The sequence below is a fragment of the Artemia franciscana genome, chromosome 18 (genome assembly GCF_032884065.1).
Source record: "Artemia franciscana chromosome 18, ASM3288406v1, whole genome shotgun sequence".
Lineage (NCBI taxonomy): Eukaryota > Metazoa > Arthropoda > Branchiopoda > Anostraca > Artemiidae > Artemia > Artemia franciscana.
In genome coordinates this window covers 6,866,511-6,883,157 of record NC_088880.1, presented here as the reverse complement: position 1 = coordinate 6,883,157, position 16,647 = coordinate 6,866,511, and the positions used below count along the sequence as shown (strand labels likewise).

Here is a 16,647-nt window from a genome sequence, read left to right as displayed (position 1 = left end):
GTAAATAACCTAGTAAATGTCATTTAAGTAAAAAGTAAATAGATAGATAGATTTATTTTCCTTATAACAGTATAATAACTACACAACAAGCTACAATTCCCCATAAAGGCTCCATGGCCTAGCCATGGTATAAGCACTCCTCAGCACTACCAAAGTAATTAGCACTGCCAATTCGTGGAAATTTAGGAGTTGACAAGGAATTTTTCCAGTTGTTTTGAAACTTAAGAGCTTAGAACGTATTTTTCTAATTCTAGGGGGAGGGTGACAATTTTTTTTCATTGAAAACACCAAAAAAGGGTATTTTTGAATTTTTTAGTAGGGAGGGCGCAATATTTTTCGATTTGTCTAGTGTGAATACCAAAAATGAATGGAATCATGAATGGCCATTCATGATTCATAGTGATCGCCATCCTTTGATAACCAACATACGGATATTTTGTTTTGTTTTTGCCTTTTTAATTTAAGGGGATTTGGCATCCTAAAGAATCACCCTTATTTCGTCCATTTAGTTTTTGTGGCGAAAATTCTTAGAATTGATTGGATGATTTTGCAATAGCTTATAGAGCATAGAACGGATATCCGAATAAATGACAGAAAACTGAATGCCGAAAATTAATTTCCTAGAAATCTTAGAAAAGTCATTTAACTTCTACCGGAGATAGAGATTTTCAGATGAAATGACACTCACATCATTAGTAGGTGGTAATTTGATTTGTGTTTTTTGTTTTTTATTGAACGGACCAGAATTTTCTTTTTGAAGTTCTGGAAAGGGCAGTTCCTGAAAAAATTCTTCCTAAATATATTCTAAAATATTCCTAAAAAGTGTTCCTAAAAATATTCTAGCATACATGCTTGGAAAATGTTAAAAATCAGCTCTAAGGAAGTATCATCTGAGTAATTTGACAGCTTTGGAGGCTCCTTGTTGCGTCAATCGCATTGATTTTAAACCTTGTCGACACAGCATGTATATTATTTATGCTTGTATAGACGTTAAATAGACAACACTTTGCTTACCAATTAGTATGAGATTATACATTTTCTTTATTTTAAACTACCCTCTTTTTAGTTTTTCGAAATGTTGACACATTTAGAATCCCCTATCGGTTTTTACCAAATTGTCTCGAGAGTTCCCAGTGGCGTTGAGAAAATTTGCTAATGTGCCATTTGTCTTTGAGACGGTCAGCCCGGCATAAGACTTGCAAAATGATTCATATAAAAATAACCCATCATTGTTTACGTTATCTAGAACCGTACTTACATAACCTCAATGCTAGAACATTTAAGAAGTATGTTTTGTTTGGTAATTACGGTCATATATTTGGTAGTTATGGTAATATATTTGGTAATTAGGGGGATATATTTTGGTAATTATTGCAGTAAAAAGAGACTAATTTACTATCATTTCAGGGTAGTAGACGTTTAAGTTACAGTCGGCATACTCTTGATGACAGAGAATTTTTAAACGCTGAAGTAAATCATTCCCAGCGACATCATGTCCGACGAATGATGGGTGATACTGTAAGAAAACAGGCACAAAGAAATAGTAGAAAGAAAGATGATAAGAAAAGGGATGAGCTAACGCAAAATGGATCATCTAAGAAACTGCATGATGGTAAGATATTAGTTTCAGGATAAAAGTAAAATTTAAAGTATGAAGAACATGAAAATATTTTTTGCTCCCTCGACCGTTGGCGGTTCTGGTCTATCTCGTGCCTGGGGGAAAATCCTGACCCTCCCCCCTGCGAGCTAAAAATTTGCAGACCAAATTTTAACAAACTTTTCATGTACTAAAATTTCTTAGCACAATTTGAATGCAAAATATCACAAAAAATTAAAATTAATTAAATTCGGTCTACTTACTTTTATTTTTAAGGAATGGTGATGAAGATTCCTAAAAATTACTGCCAAATGCGCCCTCAACTTTATTTGAACAAAAATAAATCTCAAAAATGATTATAACCGTTTGATTATTTATCTGAAATTTTCCACCCCCTAAAATTTCTGTGCCAGGGGCAAATGCCCTCCCTCCCCCACTAAAACCGTCTCTGCATTGGACCCACTTTAGGTATTCATACCTGAAAACCGCGATTCTCTTAAAAATTATTCTTTCGGTTGTTCTGCAATTATGAACGCTGAGTCGTGAAAAAAAATATTATAAGTATGTTGACTCCCAACTACAACTCCGAAGAAAAGCTACATCTTAAGCTGTTTGATGCCATATGTCTCTAGCTTATTTGTTGGCTGATTTTTCACTCCTGCTTTTTAATTTTGACACCCGATGCTAGCAAAAACTGCAAAACTGCACATGGCGGTTTTTTTCATTAAATTATTTTTTCCCTGATTTTCTCCAACCTTTTATGGTATATATATATATATATATATATATATATATATATATATATATATATATATTTATATATATATATATATATATGTTATCGTGTATCTGCAAATTGGTAAATGTCTGAAACTTTTTTTTCTCCTTGGATTCAGTCAGCGTTGCCAGTCTACTTTTTCAATTTAACGCAAGGTTTGGTGATGACAGGTTAGATTAGAATAGATTAGGTTTGGTTGGGTGAGGTCAAGGTGGGTTAAGTTAGGTTAGGTTTTTAACCCATATCTGATATTTAGAACCAAATTTGACCTAACCTAAACTAATATAATTTAACCTAACGTTAACTTTTACCATCATAGCTTGTATAAGACTGAAACGGCTGACTCGCAAAGCTAATTAAATCCAAGCACAGAAAAGGGAATTTCGAACATTCACCGGTGAATGTATGAAATTTCTTTTTTTTTCCCTTGAATTTAGTCAGTGTTGCCAGTCAGCTTGTTAGGTTAGGCTAGATTATGTTTGGCTAGGTTAGATTAGGTTAGGTTAAATTTGGTTATAAATATCTGAAATGGGTTAAAAACCTAAGCTAACCAAACCTAATCTAACCTAACCTTTCATCGTCAAACCTTGTATTAAACTGAAAAAGTTGACTGGTAATGCTGACTAAATCCAAGGACAGAAAAAGGTATTTTGCGCATTCACCAGCGAATATCAACGTTCACCAATTTCAGACATTTACGGTAACATACATGTATATATATATATATATATATATATATATATATATATATATATATATATATATATATATATATATACATATATATATATATATATATATATATATATATATATATATATATATATAGTAATTTCTGTTCGTTTTAAGTTTTAATATTGCTCCTTACTTTCAATTAAAAAAAACTTGTTTTTTTATTTAATTTCTGAACGTTTTTACATTAAGGCATGTTTTGATTTTGGCTCTCCGCACATGAATAATTAAAAAAAAATTGCATATTAATTTATTTTTCTGGCTAAATGGCTTTCTCATAGTTTTGATCGGAAGATTTTGAGATAAAAGGAGCGGGGGAGTAGGCCTAATTACCCTCCAATTTTTTGGCTATTTAAAAAGGCAACTAGAACTTTTAGTTTTTTACGAGCATTTTTATTAGTAAAAATATACGTAACTTACGTAACGAACTTCTATATTCGTTTGTTTTTATTACATATATGAGGGGGTTCACCCCTTTTCAGTACCTCGCTCTTTACACTAAAGCTCAAATTTTGTCCCAATTCCTTAAGTCACAAAGGCCGGGTCACCCCTGAATCACAAAGGCCGTAGAATAAATAGTTGAAATGAATAAAGTTACTTTAGCGTAAAGAGCTAGATATTAGGAAGAGGTGAACCCCTCACATGCGTAATAATTTCTGTTCGATTTAAGTTTTAATGCTGTTCCTTACTTTCAGTTGAAAAAACTTTTTAATATTTATTTTTTCATTGTTCTTTAAAAAATGCTAAAAAAAATCCTGCACCCTCTTCATGGAAATTGTCTTCCCCCATTACAAATTTCTCCATGAAAAGATCCCCCCGCATAACCCCCTCCCCTCAATCCCTTCCCCAACAAAGAAAAATCCCTCTGAAAGCGTCTATACATTTCCCAATAACCATTACTATGTGTAAAGTTTTTAACTTGCAGCCCCTCCCACGGGTACTGTGGAGGAGTAAGTCGTCCCCAAAGACATAGTTATTAGGTTTTTCGACTATGCTGAATAAAATGGCTATCTTAGAATTTCGATGCGGTGACCTTGGGGAAAAAATGAGCGTGGAAGGGGGCCAAGGTGCCAACACGTATCCGTGATCTGTCTTGTGGCAAAAAATGCAAAATTCCACATTTTTGTGGAAACTTCTACTGTAGGGTTCTCTGATACGCTGAATCTGATGTTGTGATTTTCGTTAAGATTCTATGACTTTTAAGGGGTGTTTCCACCTGTTTTCTAAAATAAGGCAAATATTCTAAGGCTCGTAACTTTTGATGGGTAAGTCTAAATTTAACGAAACCTATATATTTAAAGTCAGCATTAAAATGCGATTCTTTTGATGTAACTATTGTTATAAAATTTTCGTTTTTTAGAGTTTCGGTTACTATTGAGCCGGGTCGCTCCTTACTACAGTTCGTTACCACACACTGTTTGGTGTAAAATGTGTTTGCCTTGAACAATTTTAAAGAGCTCTGAAAAAGCCAGTTAATTTTAGAACAAGTTTGGATTTGGCAAATAATTTTACAGTTATATTACCAGTTTACCAATTGCAACGTTTAGAGAGCATTTAAATTTTCTATGAAGGACATTTTATTTCAGAATAATCTTGTATTTCATTACCCTTTGTATTACCAATTTACTAGTTATATTATTACCTGTTCACCATTTCTAACGTTTATAGATCATTTCAATTTTTACTAAAAGAAAGAATACATCAGAACAAATGATTATTCAGTACATAACTTACTTGTTATAATACCAATTATAGGTAAATAATATATATATATATATATATATATATATATATATATATATATATATATATATATATATATATATATATATATATATATATATATATATATATATATATATATATTACCATCTATAAAAACTGATCTATTCAAAGTGTCTCTCTTAACACCCTCCCAAGAAGTTCCCATTTCCCTTAAATCTTTCCTTTTGACATCCTCAGACCCCATTTGGGAACAACCTGCTTTTTGTTTGACCCTGAACGGCTGGCCGATGAGGACAATCTTTGGCAATCTGTCATTTTTCATCCGTAGGACGTGTCCTAGCCATCTTATTGTTTTTCTCATTATAGCCCTAGAAAGCGGGATGGAACTACGTTTTTCGAACAGCCTAGTGTTTGAGATCCTTAGGCGGTTTCTCTGAGAAACATTTAGTAAATCCTTGTTGGAGCGCCCATGCTTTAGAGCCATACCTGACCACTTATCATTGTAGCTTCTAATATTCTAGTCTTGGTTCGCAGACTTATCTTCTTATTCTTCTGAACTTTTTTCAACTGTGAAAAAAACTCCTGGGACTCTGCTATTGTACTTTTAACATCTTCATTGCACCCCGTCTCTACTAATACTGCATCACCTCTTCACCTATACTCATTCCTAACTTAACGACTTAGTCTTCTTAAGATTATTTTTCAAAGCTATTTCCTGCACCCTGAACTCGCAAAACCTCTTAAGTTCATTCATCTTGCTAACATCTTCATCTAAGATGCTTAAATCATCACATTTGCTTAAACCTCGCATATCATGCTTAAACCTCGCAAACATTATATTGAAAGAACTTATTTACCACACCATCAGCACCTGGGGCCTTATTTTTTTTATCCTTTTAGTGTTTTCACTAATTCTTCCTCCTATCCCTAATTTTAGAAGAGTTTTACTTCCCCATTTAATTCTGTGTTTTCCCATTGCCTTTCTTGTGTTCCTTAGGACAAAGTCCATCAAAATGATTCATATTATCGTACAAGGATAGTACCTTCGCTAAAGCTATTCTATCAGCTACATCAAAAGCTTCCACATAACCTATGTTTATGGTTATGTTATGTTTATTTTACGATGTTTATGATGTTTAATCTACATACTAGAGCATGAAGAAGACAATAGATAAAGGGTTGATTCAGTTATATATGTTTAATGTGGAGAAGGGAGCGGGAGTGAGTTTGAAGAGTCGTATTGGTACCGGCCGGCCTATAGGCCTTAAACTACAAGGGACAGGCAGCTCAAGTACCTGCACTTCCCACAACACTTCATTAGAATTACGTAATCTCATGAGGAGAACCTTTTGGTAGCTGATTGGAGGATATTTTATTTTTAATAAAAATGTGTTTTAAAGTGTCTGAAGTTGTCAAGAACTGTGCGTGCTCTTTTCTTCTTCTTTTCCTTGCCCTTTTTGTTTTTTCTTTTCATTTTTTATATTCTTCTTTAGTTTATTTGTGTTGTGTGCAGAGGATAACAATATATAATTATTATTATTATTATAAAGCTGAGGACTAAAGCCATTTGATGACTCATACACTTCTCTATTATTAACCTAAGAATGAAAATTCGGTTAGCACACCCTATTCTTCCTAAAACCACACTGTTCTTCTCTTAAAACTTTGTCTACAGCATCTCCCAGTCTAAAAAGTCATATTACTAACTAATTGCTACCTACAGAGCAAATTTTTTTAATATTTCCCTTAAAAAAAAAAAATAGAAAAAGCAATGAAGAAGACAATACTTACAGGCTACGTGAGATCTTTTAGCCTATTGAATTTGAGGCAAATTATCTAACAGCCATCTCTGTAATTCAGCTAGTTTAAAGGTTTTTTTTTATTTAGATAAGAATTAATTTGAAGTTTATTGACACACCCAATACCTTTCCTAAAACTACATCGTTCGTCTTTGAAAGCTTCATCTACAGTATCTCAAAGTCTAAAAAGTATGATCATACTAAATAATTCCCTTCCCACAGAAACAAAGCTAATGCCTCTGTAATTACCAAACTCACTCTTATCACCTTTCTTATACATGGGTTTAATAAGGGTTTTCCTAAAATCACTAAATACTTGTCCTATTCATAATCTTCAGTAAGTTATCTCAAACCTCACAACCATCATATTTAAAGAACTAAGTTTACCACACTATCAGCACCTGGGGCCTTAGTATTTTATCATTTTAGTGTTGTCACTAATTATTCCAATTACTACTAACAACTCACCGCAGCACCAAGCTGCCTGAGGCCAACTCAGCTACGTACGCTTCTCCTCCATCCCAATCTTTTCAAAGCCTTCCTTTTTACATCCTCCTAGGAAGTTCACATTTCATTTAAATCTTTCTTTATGAAATCTTCTCACCCCAGACGAGGACGACCTGCTTTCCGATTAGCCCTAGACGGTTGGCCGAAAAGGACAATCTTCAGCAATATGTCATCCCTTATCTGCAGAACGTTCCCTAGCCATCCAAACCTTTCTTTCATTATGCCTAGAAAGCGAGATTGAAGCACATCTTTCGTACAGCCTACTGTTTGAAATACGGTCAGTCAGCCGGGTACCCAGAACAATCCGTAGGCAATTTCTCTGAAAAACATTTATCGGCTTTTCGGAGCGCCCATGCTTCAGAGCCATATTTGACCACTGTCATCGCTGTAGCTTCCAATATTCTAATCATAGTTTGCAGACTTATCTTCCTATTCCTCTAAACTTTTTTTAACTGTCAAAAAACATCCTGAGCCTTGGCCAGTCTACTTTTAATATATTCACTGCTCCCACCGTCTTTACTAATAATACTACCAAGGTAAGTGAAGCTGCCTACCTGATCAATCGTTTTGTTACCCAACTTCACCTTTTCATCTTCACTTACTCCTAGCCTTAGTGACCTAGTCTTCTTAACATTAATTTTCAAACCTATTCTAGTACCCTGAACTTCCAAAACCTCTAAAAGCTCATTCCTTTTGCTCACACTTTCATCTAGAATGCTTAAATCATCAGCATAAGTCCAGGAGGTTTTTTCCTTCCCATTTGATTCGGTTGTCTCCCATTGCCTTTCCTGTGCCCCTGAAGGCAAGGTCCATCAAAATGATCCATATAAAGAGGTAAAAAACACAACCCTGCTTAACGAATAAAAGATGTAAAGCCGATGACAAAAACAAAGAAACGAATATAAAGACGACAAACGGGTCCATAGCCAGTAAATAAAAGCGAAGAGAAATAACAAAAATCCAACGAATATTTCGCCAGTTGTTAAAAAAAAAAAAAAAAAACAAACAAACAAAGACATGTTCAGTGTAAAAAAATAATAGAAACTAAAAAATATGTATAAAACAAAAATAGAGTAAAATAAAATATATAAAACAATTTAAAATTTGGAGCTACCTTCATCAAATCACGAAAGTAACTGAATGCTACTTTCGTGGTTTGATGAAGGTAGCTACCAATTGTAAATGTAAGAAATTGTATATTATGGTATATATTTTCTGTTACTCTATTTTAGTTTTATATATATTTTTAAGTTTTAGTTTCCAATTTTTTTTTTACACTGACGACTCCTTGTTATATATGGGCGAAATATTCGCTGGATTTCTTTTGTTTCTGTTCGCTAACATTTACTGGCCATAGACCCGTTTCTCATTTTTATATTCATTTTTTTTGTTTTTAATCCTGATTTAATACAAAACCAGCTGCTAACCTCATTTCCCTCATTAACCGCAACTGTGTTATTCTCATATAGAGCACTAATCACTTTAATGTATTTGTCTGTTTTACCATACAAGGATAAAACCTTTGCAAAAGCTCTTCTATCAACAGTATCAAACGCTTGCTCATAATCTATAAAAACTGAGGATCAAGGGTGTTTGGCACAACTTTGGCACTTCTCAACTATTAACCTATAAGTGGAATTAATCCTCCTGTCACTAATTCCAACATAGTAGTGTATAGTTATTAATTGTTTAATTTGAAAAATAATTTAGTAATTGATTTTAATTTAACTTTCGTTTTTTAATTTCAGACTATGTCCATCAAGTTATCCAGGAGACAGAAGGACGTAAAAAGGAGGGTGAAAATAATGAAGACTTAGATGGCATTACATTTACCGCTAGAGGGAAAAGAATGTCAGGTATTTCAATAACATACATATTATAAAATTCAGTTCTATATTAGTAAATAATATAGAGTTCAAAGGCAAAGAGGATGGTGATGTACTTTAAAGTCCCTACTGGCGTTACTGATCTCAGTTTCTTGGCCCTTTAGACAGGAAACACAGTGGGGGGGGGGGGGGGGATCTTGTGCTTTAACACACCCTTCCTGCTTAACTTCCTTGGATTTCTCTAGGTATACATTTGGAGCTTAATTGACTCTGGCTAAGCAGACTTTCATAACTATAAAATTGACTAACTATAAAATTGACTAATAGGTCTGGTGAACAGACTGACCGTCGTTCCTAACTATAAAATTGGCGACACTAGGACTCCAAGCCCATCCCGAGCCTACTAAAAATACTTACATATACTTGAAGCTAGTATACTTCAAAATATGCATAATATACAAATTATTTGTAAAATTAGATTGAAAATAATAAAAAAGAAGTAACAAGTAGGATACAGATAAATGATCTCTTCCTATTCTCTGTTTGCAACTTCAGTTTTCCCAACTGAAGACGGTAAATCGTTTCAGCCGAAAATGACCGAGCGAGATTAGTTGACAGTGCGGCAGTGACAATGTGAATTTAAGTTGATTTGTAGCCTTTGCAAAATTAGTAAAGGCCTCCTACAAATTCCTCTTAAAGAAATATTTTCCTTTGAGTACTTATCATTAAAAAAAAAAGCGATAGTAAAGTTTATCACTTTTTTTGCATTTAAATTTGTTTCAAAGAATTCAAGATAATTCTATGAAAGACCCTTTTTCTTAGTTTTTCCTATTATATTAGGCGAAAATCCAGTTTCAAGGGTACCAGATAGCCTTTTTATTTTTAAATATTTTTTTTTTTTTAATATTTTTTTTTTAAATAATTTTTTTTTTTTAAATAAAATTTTTTAAATAAAAAATTATTTATCGAACTATCAATACCAAATCAAAATTGTCAACAAAACGTATAAACGAAAAAACGAATTTGTTCTTTTTTCGAAGAACCTCTATTTTTAAGCTTTTTCAAATTAGAGAATTGTTTCTAAGAAAACTAGCTACCGAAAAATTTTGAAATTTCAGCCTTTTTTTTCATTCAAAAATTTCAATTTTGGAGACAAGCTGAAAGTCTTTTTTTAAGTAAATTTAAATTTTGAAACCCATCAGCATGTTCACCGGCTATTATCTGCCAGGTTTGCCAGTTAAAACCAACATTTCCCAAAAAGGTTTTTAATTTGGGAAATATTATTTGGGCAATTTAAAGCTAAGCACCTGAATTGCCTTTCCGAATTTTTTTCGAAGCTATTAGCAGTAGTTGTTGAAAGTTATCTTCTATAGGGCGACTTCAGAATATTCTATAGGATTATAGGATATTCTATAGGATTCTTCAGAAGGGCGACTTCGCCCTTCTGAAGTATTAGAAATGTAACTTTATTTTATTCATCTCTTATAAAGCAACTAAAATGTATTAAAATTTGGTTTTGTTAGATGGCAGGCCAGCCGTTTCCGCAGCGGAGCTAACCTCATCAGCTGTCATTAAGAGGGAGAGTTGACCTAACCTTTACTTCCAATGGAGTATAGTAGGCTGGAAGAGTGTATGCCCTCTCTCTAAAATAGTGGTTCACAGCACTGGTGGTTTGGTTTTGTTAGATGGCAGGCCAGCCGTTTCCGCAGCGGAGCTAACCTCATCAGCTGTCATTAAGAAGGAGAGTTGACCTAACCTTTACTTCCAATGGAGTATAGTAGGCTGGAAGAGTGAACGCCCTCTCTCTAAAATAGTGGTTCACAGCACTGGTGGTTTGGTTTTGTTAGATGGCAGGCCAGCCGTTTCCGCAGCGGAGCTAACCTCATCAGCTGTCATTAAGAAGGAGAGTTGACCTAACCTTTACTTCCAATGGAGTATAGTAGGCTGGAAGAGTGAACGCCCTCTCTCTAAAATAGTGGTTCACAGCACTGGTGGTTTGGTTTTGTTAGATTGCAGGCCAGCGTTTCCGCAGCGGAGCTAACCTCATCAGCTGTCATTAAGAAGGAGAGTTGACCTAACCTTTACTTCCAATGGAGTATAGTAGGCTGGAAGAGTGAACGCCCTCTCTCTAAAATAGTGGTTCACAGCACTGGTGGTTTGGTTTTGTTAGATGGCAGGCCAGCGTTTCCGCAGCGGAGCTAACCTCATCAGCTGTCATTAAGAAGGAGAGTTGACCTAACCTTTACTTCCAATGGAGTATAGTAGGCTGGAAGAGTGAACGCCCTCTCTCTAAAATAGTGGTTCACAGCACTGGTGGTGTGATAAAAGACTTTTGATCTAAAATAGGAGTAAAAACCTAATATTGTACTGGAGGATAGATGGAGTGAAGACACTTGAAATATTTAGCTTTTTGCGAGAACAGTGGCACTCCTATCGAATAATCCAAAAAAGGATTAAATAACCTAATATGGTATATATGCATATGCACTATGGGAGAGGATGGAGCGAGGGCTCCGAAATATTCAGCTTTTTGCGAGTTATGCCTTACTGTTTATAGAACTCCCCTGTTTCTTTTATTATTTGTTTTTTTTTTTTTTTTGTGTGTGTGTGTTTTTTTTTTTTTGGAGTTTTATGAACTACAGGATTTCCAAAGACTTCAGAGTTCCCGCCACCTTTCTTAAGATCAAGGACTAGGCCACCTGCAGTTCCTAATCTCATGAAGCAATGTGGGGCGGAGTTACTGTGCAATATGAAAGAGGGGGGAGGGTTTTACTGCTTCCCCCGTAACACATACCTCCTAACGTTCCTGATGGTATAAATTATTCTTTCTGTAAAATACTATCACATATTTACAGGCATAGTTGACCAGGTACCATTAGAAGTAAAGGCCAATCAGCATGCGCCTTAATGTAGTGTTGCCAGAACCCTATATGGGTGCTTCCTGATTGATTACCCATTTCTACGTCGCTTAGGTGACTCCGCCTAAAAAAAAAAGATTTAAAGGAGGGTATAGAACTGAAACCCTGGTGTTAAAGAAAGCATATTAAAACAGTTGGCTGATTATAGGGCATACTAATTTAATAACATTGTTTGGTGTTTTCTGATCAACGCCATCTCTTTTCCTATTTTAAGGCAGAAGTTATGGACGTCCTGTGACCCTTCTTATTTCGGAAGACCCAGCTCATGGGGAATCCCATTTTCTAATGATTCCAGCTGAAACTTGGGGCTCGCCTAAATATGGTACTTCTCTATAAAGCATGCTTGCTCGCAATAGCTGTAGTCATTATAAAAAAATAACATTAAAAATTACAATTACAAAAAAAATTACAGAAGTATTTTTACTCATTTGTGACAACATGTTTCGATTTTGTGTCGTTATTTATTCACCGTTAAGCAAACTGCTTGTCACTAATTTGTATTGTTATTTTCAATTTTGTTTATTCATTGCATTCACTTTTTCTGCATGTGTAGTTTAAATTTAATATATTATATTTTTTATTTATTTTTATTTTTTTATGTTTATTTTTGTATATATATAAAAATTTTTAACTGATAATTATTTTCTCACATATAACAATATTTTTTGTTCGATTTAGAATTTCCTCTAAAATTTCTAATGTTTGTCAAACATTTTTGTTTTTTTTTTTTTTTTTTTTGTTTTTTTTTTATGTAAAGAAAGACAAAATACTGGAGAGTGAACGATGACGTTGACGATGAAGCGTGTCCTGTTGCCCGACAACTTTAGTGTTCATTTTCTTTTTTATGCTTTTATGCTTAGGAATTTAAACATATAGATCGTATGTTTAGATATAGGTTTTTTACTAAAGGTTTTTCAGTTGAGGAGGGGGGATAACTTAAAAACAAAAGAGAGAATATGTAAATCATATAGAAAATGTAGTAGACAATAGCATATATACATCTTGACACGTTTGTTTCAAGGAGGGGGGCACAGGTTAAAACATCTCTCCTGCTCCGTCTCCAGCCTCCAAGTACATGCCTGACATATTGTATATGTGTTAATCAATCCTCCTTGGAACGGTGATGTCAAGGCTCGTTTTTATTATTTACTTATTTATGAAAACAAAATTTCAGTAAACTCAGGATTTGTCACATAAAAGAAAGGAACACAAAACGGCAAGAACAAATCGGTAAGATAATCATTGAAAAAGAAAAACAAAAAAAGTAAAAACAAAACTTATATTAACATATTTATTGAATTAAGTTCTTTTTTTTTAATATAATTTCGTTTCCATTATTTGTGGGATTTTCAATTAATAAATATCTTTATAGTTTTTATTTACGTTTTTTGGCTTAGGTTATATAGCCGTAATATTCGTACATACTGTTTTGTTTGTCCTTGTCACAGTAGAAAAACCTCCTTGTTCCTTGAGATTATTGTTTTCTCATGACAACTTCACTAGAGCAATTTTGATCGTACCCCATGATTTACCCCTAGGGACGCTATTTTATTTCCTAAATTGGGGGGGGAGGGGCCACTGGAAATGAAAATCTATTTTCAAACTATTTACCTTTTAATTATTGAGCTTTGGGGTGGATATGGAGGGGTAGCTTTACTGGCCTTCGCCAAAGTGTCCCTGCTTGCCCACGGGCTTTTCACAAATGGGGTTGTTTTTTTGTTATTTTCATTCGCAATTGCACTTATAACTTCCCAACTTTTACTCGAAAAGGGAAAACGAAGATATTATTAAATAAAATATGAATATATATATATATATATATATATATATATATATATATATATATATATATATATATATATATATATATATATATATATATATATATATATATATATATATATATATATATATATATATATATATATATATATATATATATTTATATATACATAAAGTTTTTTTTAAGTATGAAGTACATAGACAAGGCTATGTCGAAGATTTTTGTTTGAACAGGGGGGGGGTGCAAAAACGCCAAAAAATTATTTATATGTGTTAAGGTTGCTTTTTTACGAATTGGACATTTGGGGGGGGTAAAGCCTGGATCTCCTCCCCTCCTCCCTAAGTATAACCTTGACTTTAGGTCAAGGTTGTAACTGACGAAACAAAGAGATCACTGTCATATATTTCGCTGTTAATTATGGTTTAATTCCATTGGTTTATTTTTGTTACGGCTTTTGTAAGCCAATCACATCATTTTTTTTCCTCTGGAGAGGCCAATAGCCCTGCCTTCTTTTTTTTTACCGGGCCAGCTACTGTTGCGTAACAAATCTAAACAGACAAGGAAACGTGGTTTTAGAGACATGAGTACTTACGTCTTTTCAAGACCTGGTCAGTTCTTTTGTGAGTAATATTAAGCAAATAAATTATCTACTTCTCTGCAGCGTTGTCAACGCAGTACAATTATACCGTTTTGGGTCGAATTTAGAGGTCCCGTTACAATTCGGTACATTTTTGCTACAATTTCCTTGTACATTTTGGTTTTATTTGCTCATTTCTGATCCATCTTGTTACGGCAAACTTTTAGCCTGTTGTTCAGATAACACAAATTAACCCTTTGTGCCACGATTTTAGTGGGAAAACTGGTACAGCTTATTTCAAAGCGTTGGCAACGCTGTTTCTCTGTACATTAGCTGACGAATCTTGACAACCAAGGTAATGCAACCTCTGGAGGTGCAAATGACTTGGTCGTTTTAAAGCCTGATTTGTCTTTTTACAATAAACGTTAAGTCAATAAAAAGAACGGGAAGATTTTGAGTCACGTCATTCTTTACAAGTAATTTCTTGTTTCTCTGTGCAGTACCCTCTTTATATATGCGTTTTGAATTTGACTATTTTGTCTATTTAAGAGAATTTTTCTTTATACGCAGATCAGCAAGTCAGTGTTTTGCCACCTGTGGTGATAACGACAAATGATCCCGGTAATTTGTATTACTCCCTAGATGTTCGCAATTGAATTTAAATATCCTTTAGTCTTTTTTCTTTATCAGAGCATGCATTTGTTTTTCGCTGCCTTCTTTTTGCTTACATAGAAAGTTTAGCTTTTATGGTTTAACACATCTTTACTTTCGCATAATAGCTTATGGTACGCAGTACTCTTGTACTTCCATTTTAAGTTGAACTTGGGTACAACTACATATCTAGGGAAAAAAAAGGAATTCGATATTTAATGAAAAAGAATCTTTTATGAAATTATAAATTTTTGGTGGTAACACCAAATCTAAAAAGAAAAAAAGCACTGTGGAAAAAATTTATAGCCAAATTCTTATTTTTTACTTTCGTGTCGAAAAGCTTATTCTTTTTCCATTGGTTTATTTTTGTGACGCATTCACTCAAAAGTAAGGAACATTCACTCAAAAGTAAGGAACAACAGCAAAACTTCAAACGAACAGAAATTAATCCTTATATCGGAAGGGGGGCTGCCCATCCTCAACCCTTGCCCTTTACGCTAAAGTCCTTAAGTTCATAAATAATATTTTTCGTTCTAATTTGACGGGCCCTTGTGTTTGACCAGTCTTTCTTAAAGAATTACGACGAAAGACAAAGTCAAAAAGTCAAAAAACTGGTCGAAAAGTCAAAAAAAAAAACTTGGCTTCTATGTAATTATAGTTTATTTTTTATCGTAGGAGCATAAATTTTATAAATTTTGTTCCTTAGAACTTTGAGCTGTTTATTCACTGTGGGAACTTTAATTTTACAATCTTTTTTATGTTACGACATTCTTGGCTAAATTAAATATTTGCAATTTTAAAAAACAACACGAAAGGGATATTTATAGCACCAATCTGGCCACTTCTTTGGCAATAATGCACCGAGTCCAGATATTTTGCACCTATAGACTCTTTGGTTGAAGGTCGTTCAAACATGACATATTTTTATCATCCATTAGTATTTAGTCGGCCCGCTCTGGGTACATCTTTTTTTTTAAAGCCGCTGTTTATATCTTTCTGCTATAAAAAAAATTAAAAAAATGCTATAGTTTTTTCTACTGATTTTGGTCTCTAACCAAAAATTCTAGTTCTTAGATGTTTTGATCCAGTAAATTGTTTTCTGTAACATTAAGTCTATATTAATAGTAGTATGGTTTTTAAAAATAGCTTCAAAACCCACAATTCCAAACAAAGCTCAGTCATTATTTTACCTTTTAATACCAAGAACATTAAAATAAAATTATTTTTCCCCACTAGACATATCTTAGGTATATTCATACTTGACATTCCTGATTTTCTCATGTTTTTCTTTTGGTTTGTCGCAAAAATTTGTTGGATTTGAACCGCATTTTGCACTATTACCTCGTTGAATTATAAAGATAAATAAGCAAAAATAAGTCAAATTTGACAACGCTTATTATCCTCAATCTGTTAGGCACCATATGATTTTAGCTTAATTTTTGCCGATTTTCTCCCGATTTTTTTCCTCTTTTTTTGGCGGCCGCTTCTACCAGAAACTGCATAACTTTATTCTGAGGTTTTTTTTTCCATGAAAATTGAATTTCCGATTTTCCTTGATTTTTCAGATGTAGGCTATATAGTAGTGAAAGTTTTCACTTATTCATTATTCTTTTTTATTAAATAACTATTTAATTCAATTTTTTTCTAATTCTTTAAATTTTAAATTATTATAATCCAATAATCCCTGAATTGTTATCATTTAATGAATTTAGTTATTAATTTATAATTATAAAATAAATTGGAAATGAAATGAA

General features: G+C 33.4%; 1 protein-coding gene across 3 annotated transcripts in view; it reads left to right on the top strand.

Moving 5' to 3' along the window:
• LOC136038549 (probable Na(+)/H(+) antiporter nhx-9) overlaps positions 1-16,647 on the top strand; it is a 142,737-nt gene that overhangs the window by 111,884 nt on the left and 14,206 nt on the right. For 2 of the 3 annotated variants that reach the window (XM_065721712.1, XM_065721714.1), the window contains 3 exons: positions 1,408-1,612; positions 8,887-8,994; positions 14,813-14,863. In XM_065721712.1, the coding sequence (XP_065577784.1) occupies positions 1,408-1,612; positions 8,887-8,994; positions 14,813-14,863 (364 nt within the window). The remainder of the gene's footprint in view (positions 1-1,407; positions 1,613-8,886; positions 8,995-14,812; positions 14,864-16,647) is intronic. The other variant, XM_065721713.1, reaches the window with a different exon arrangement.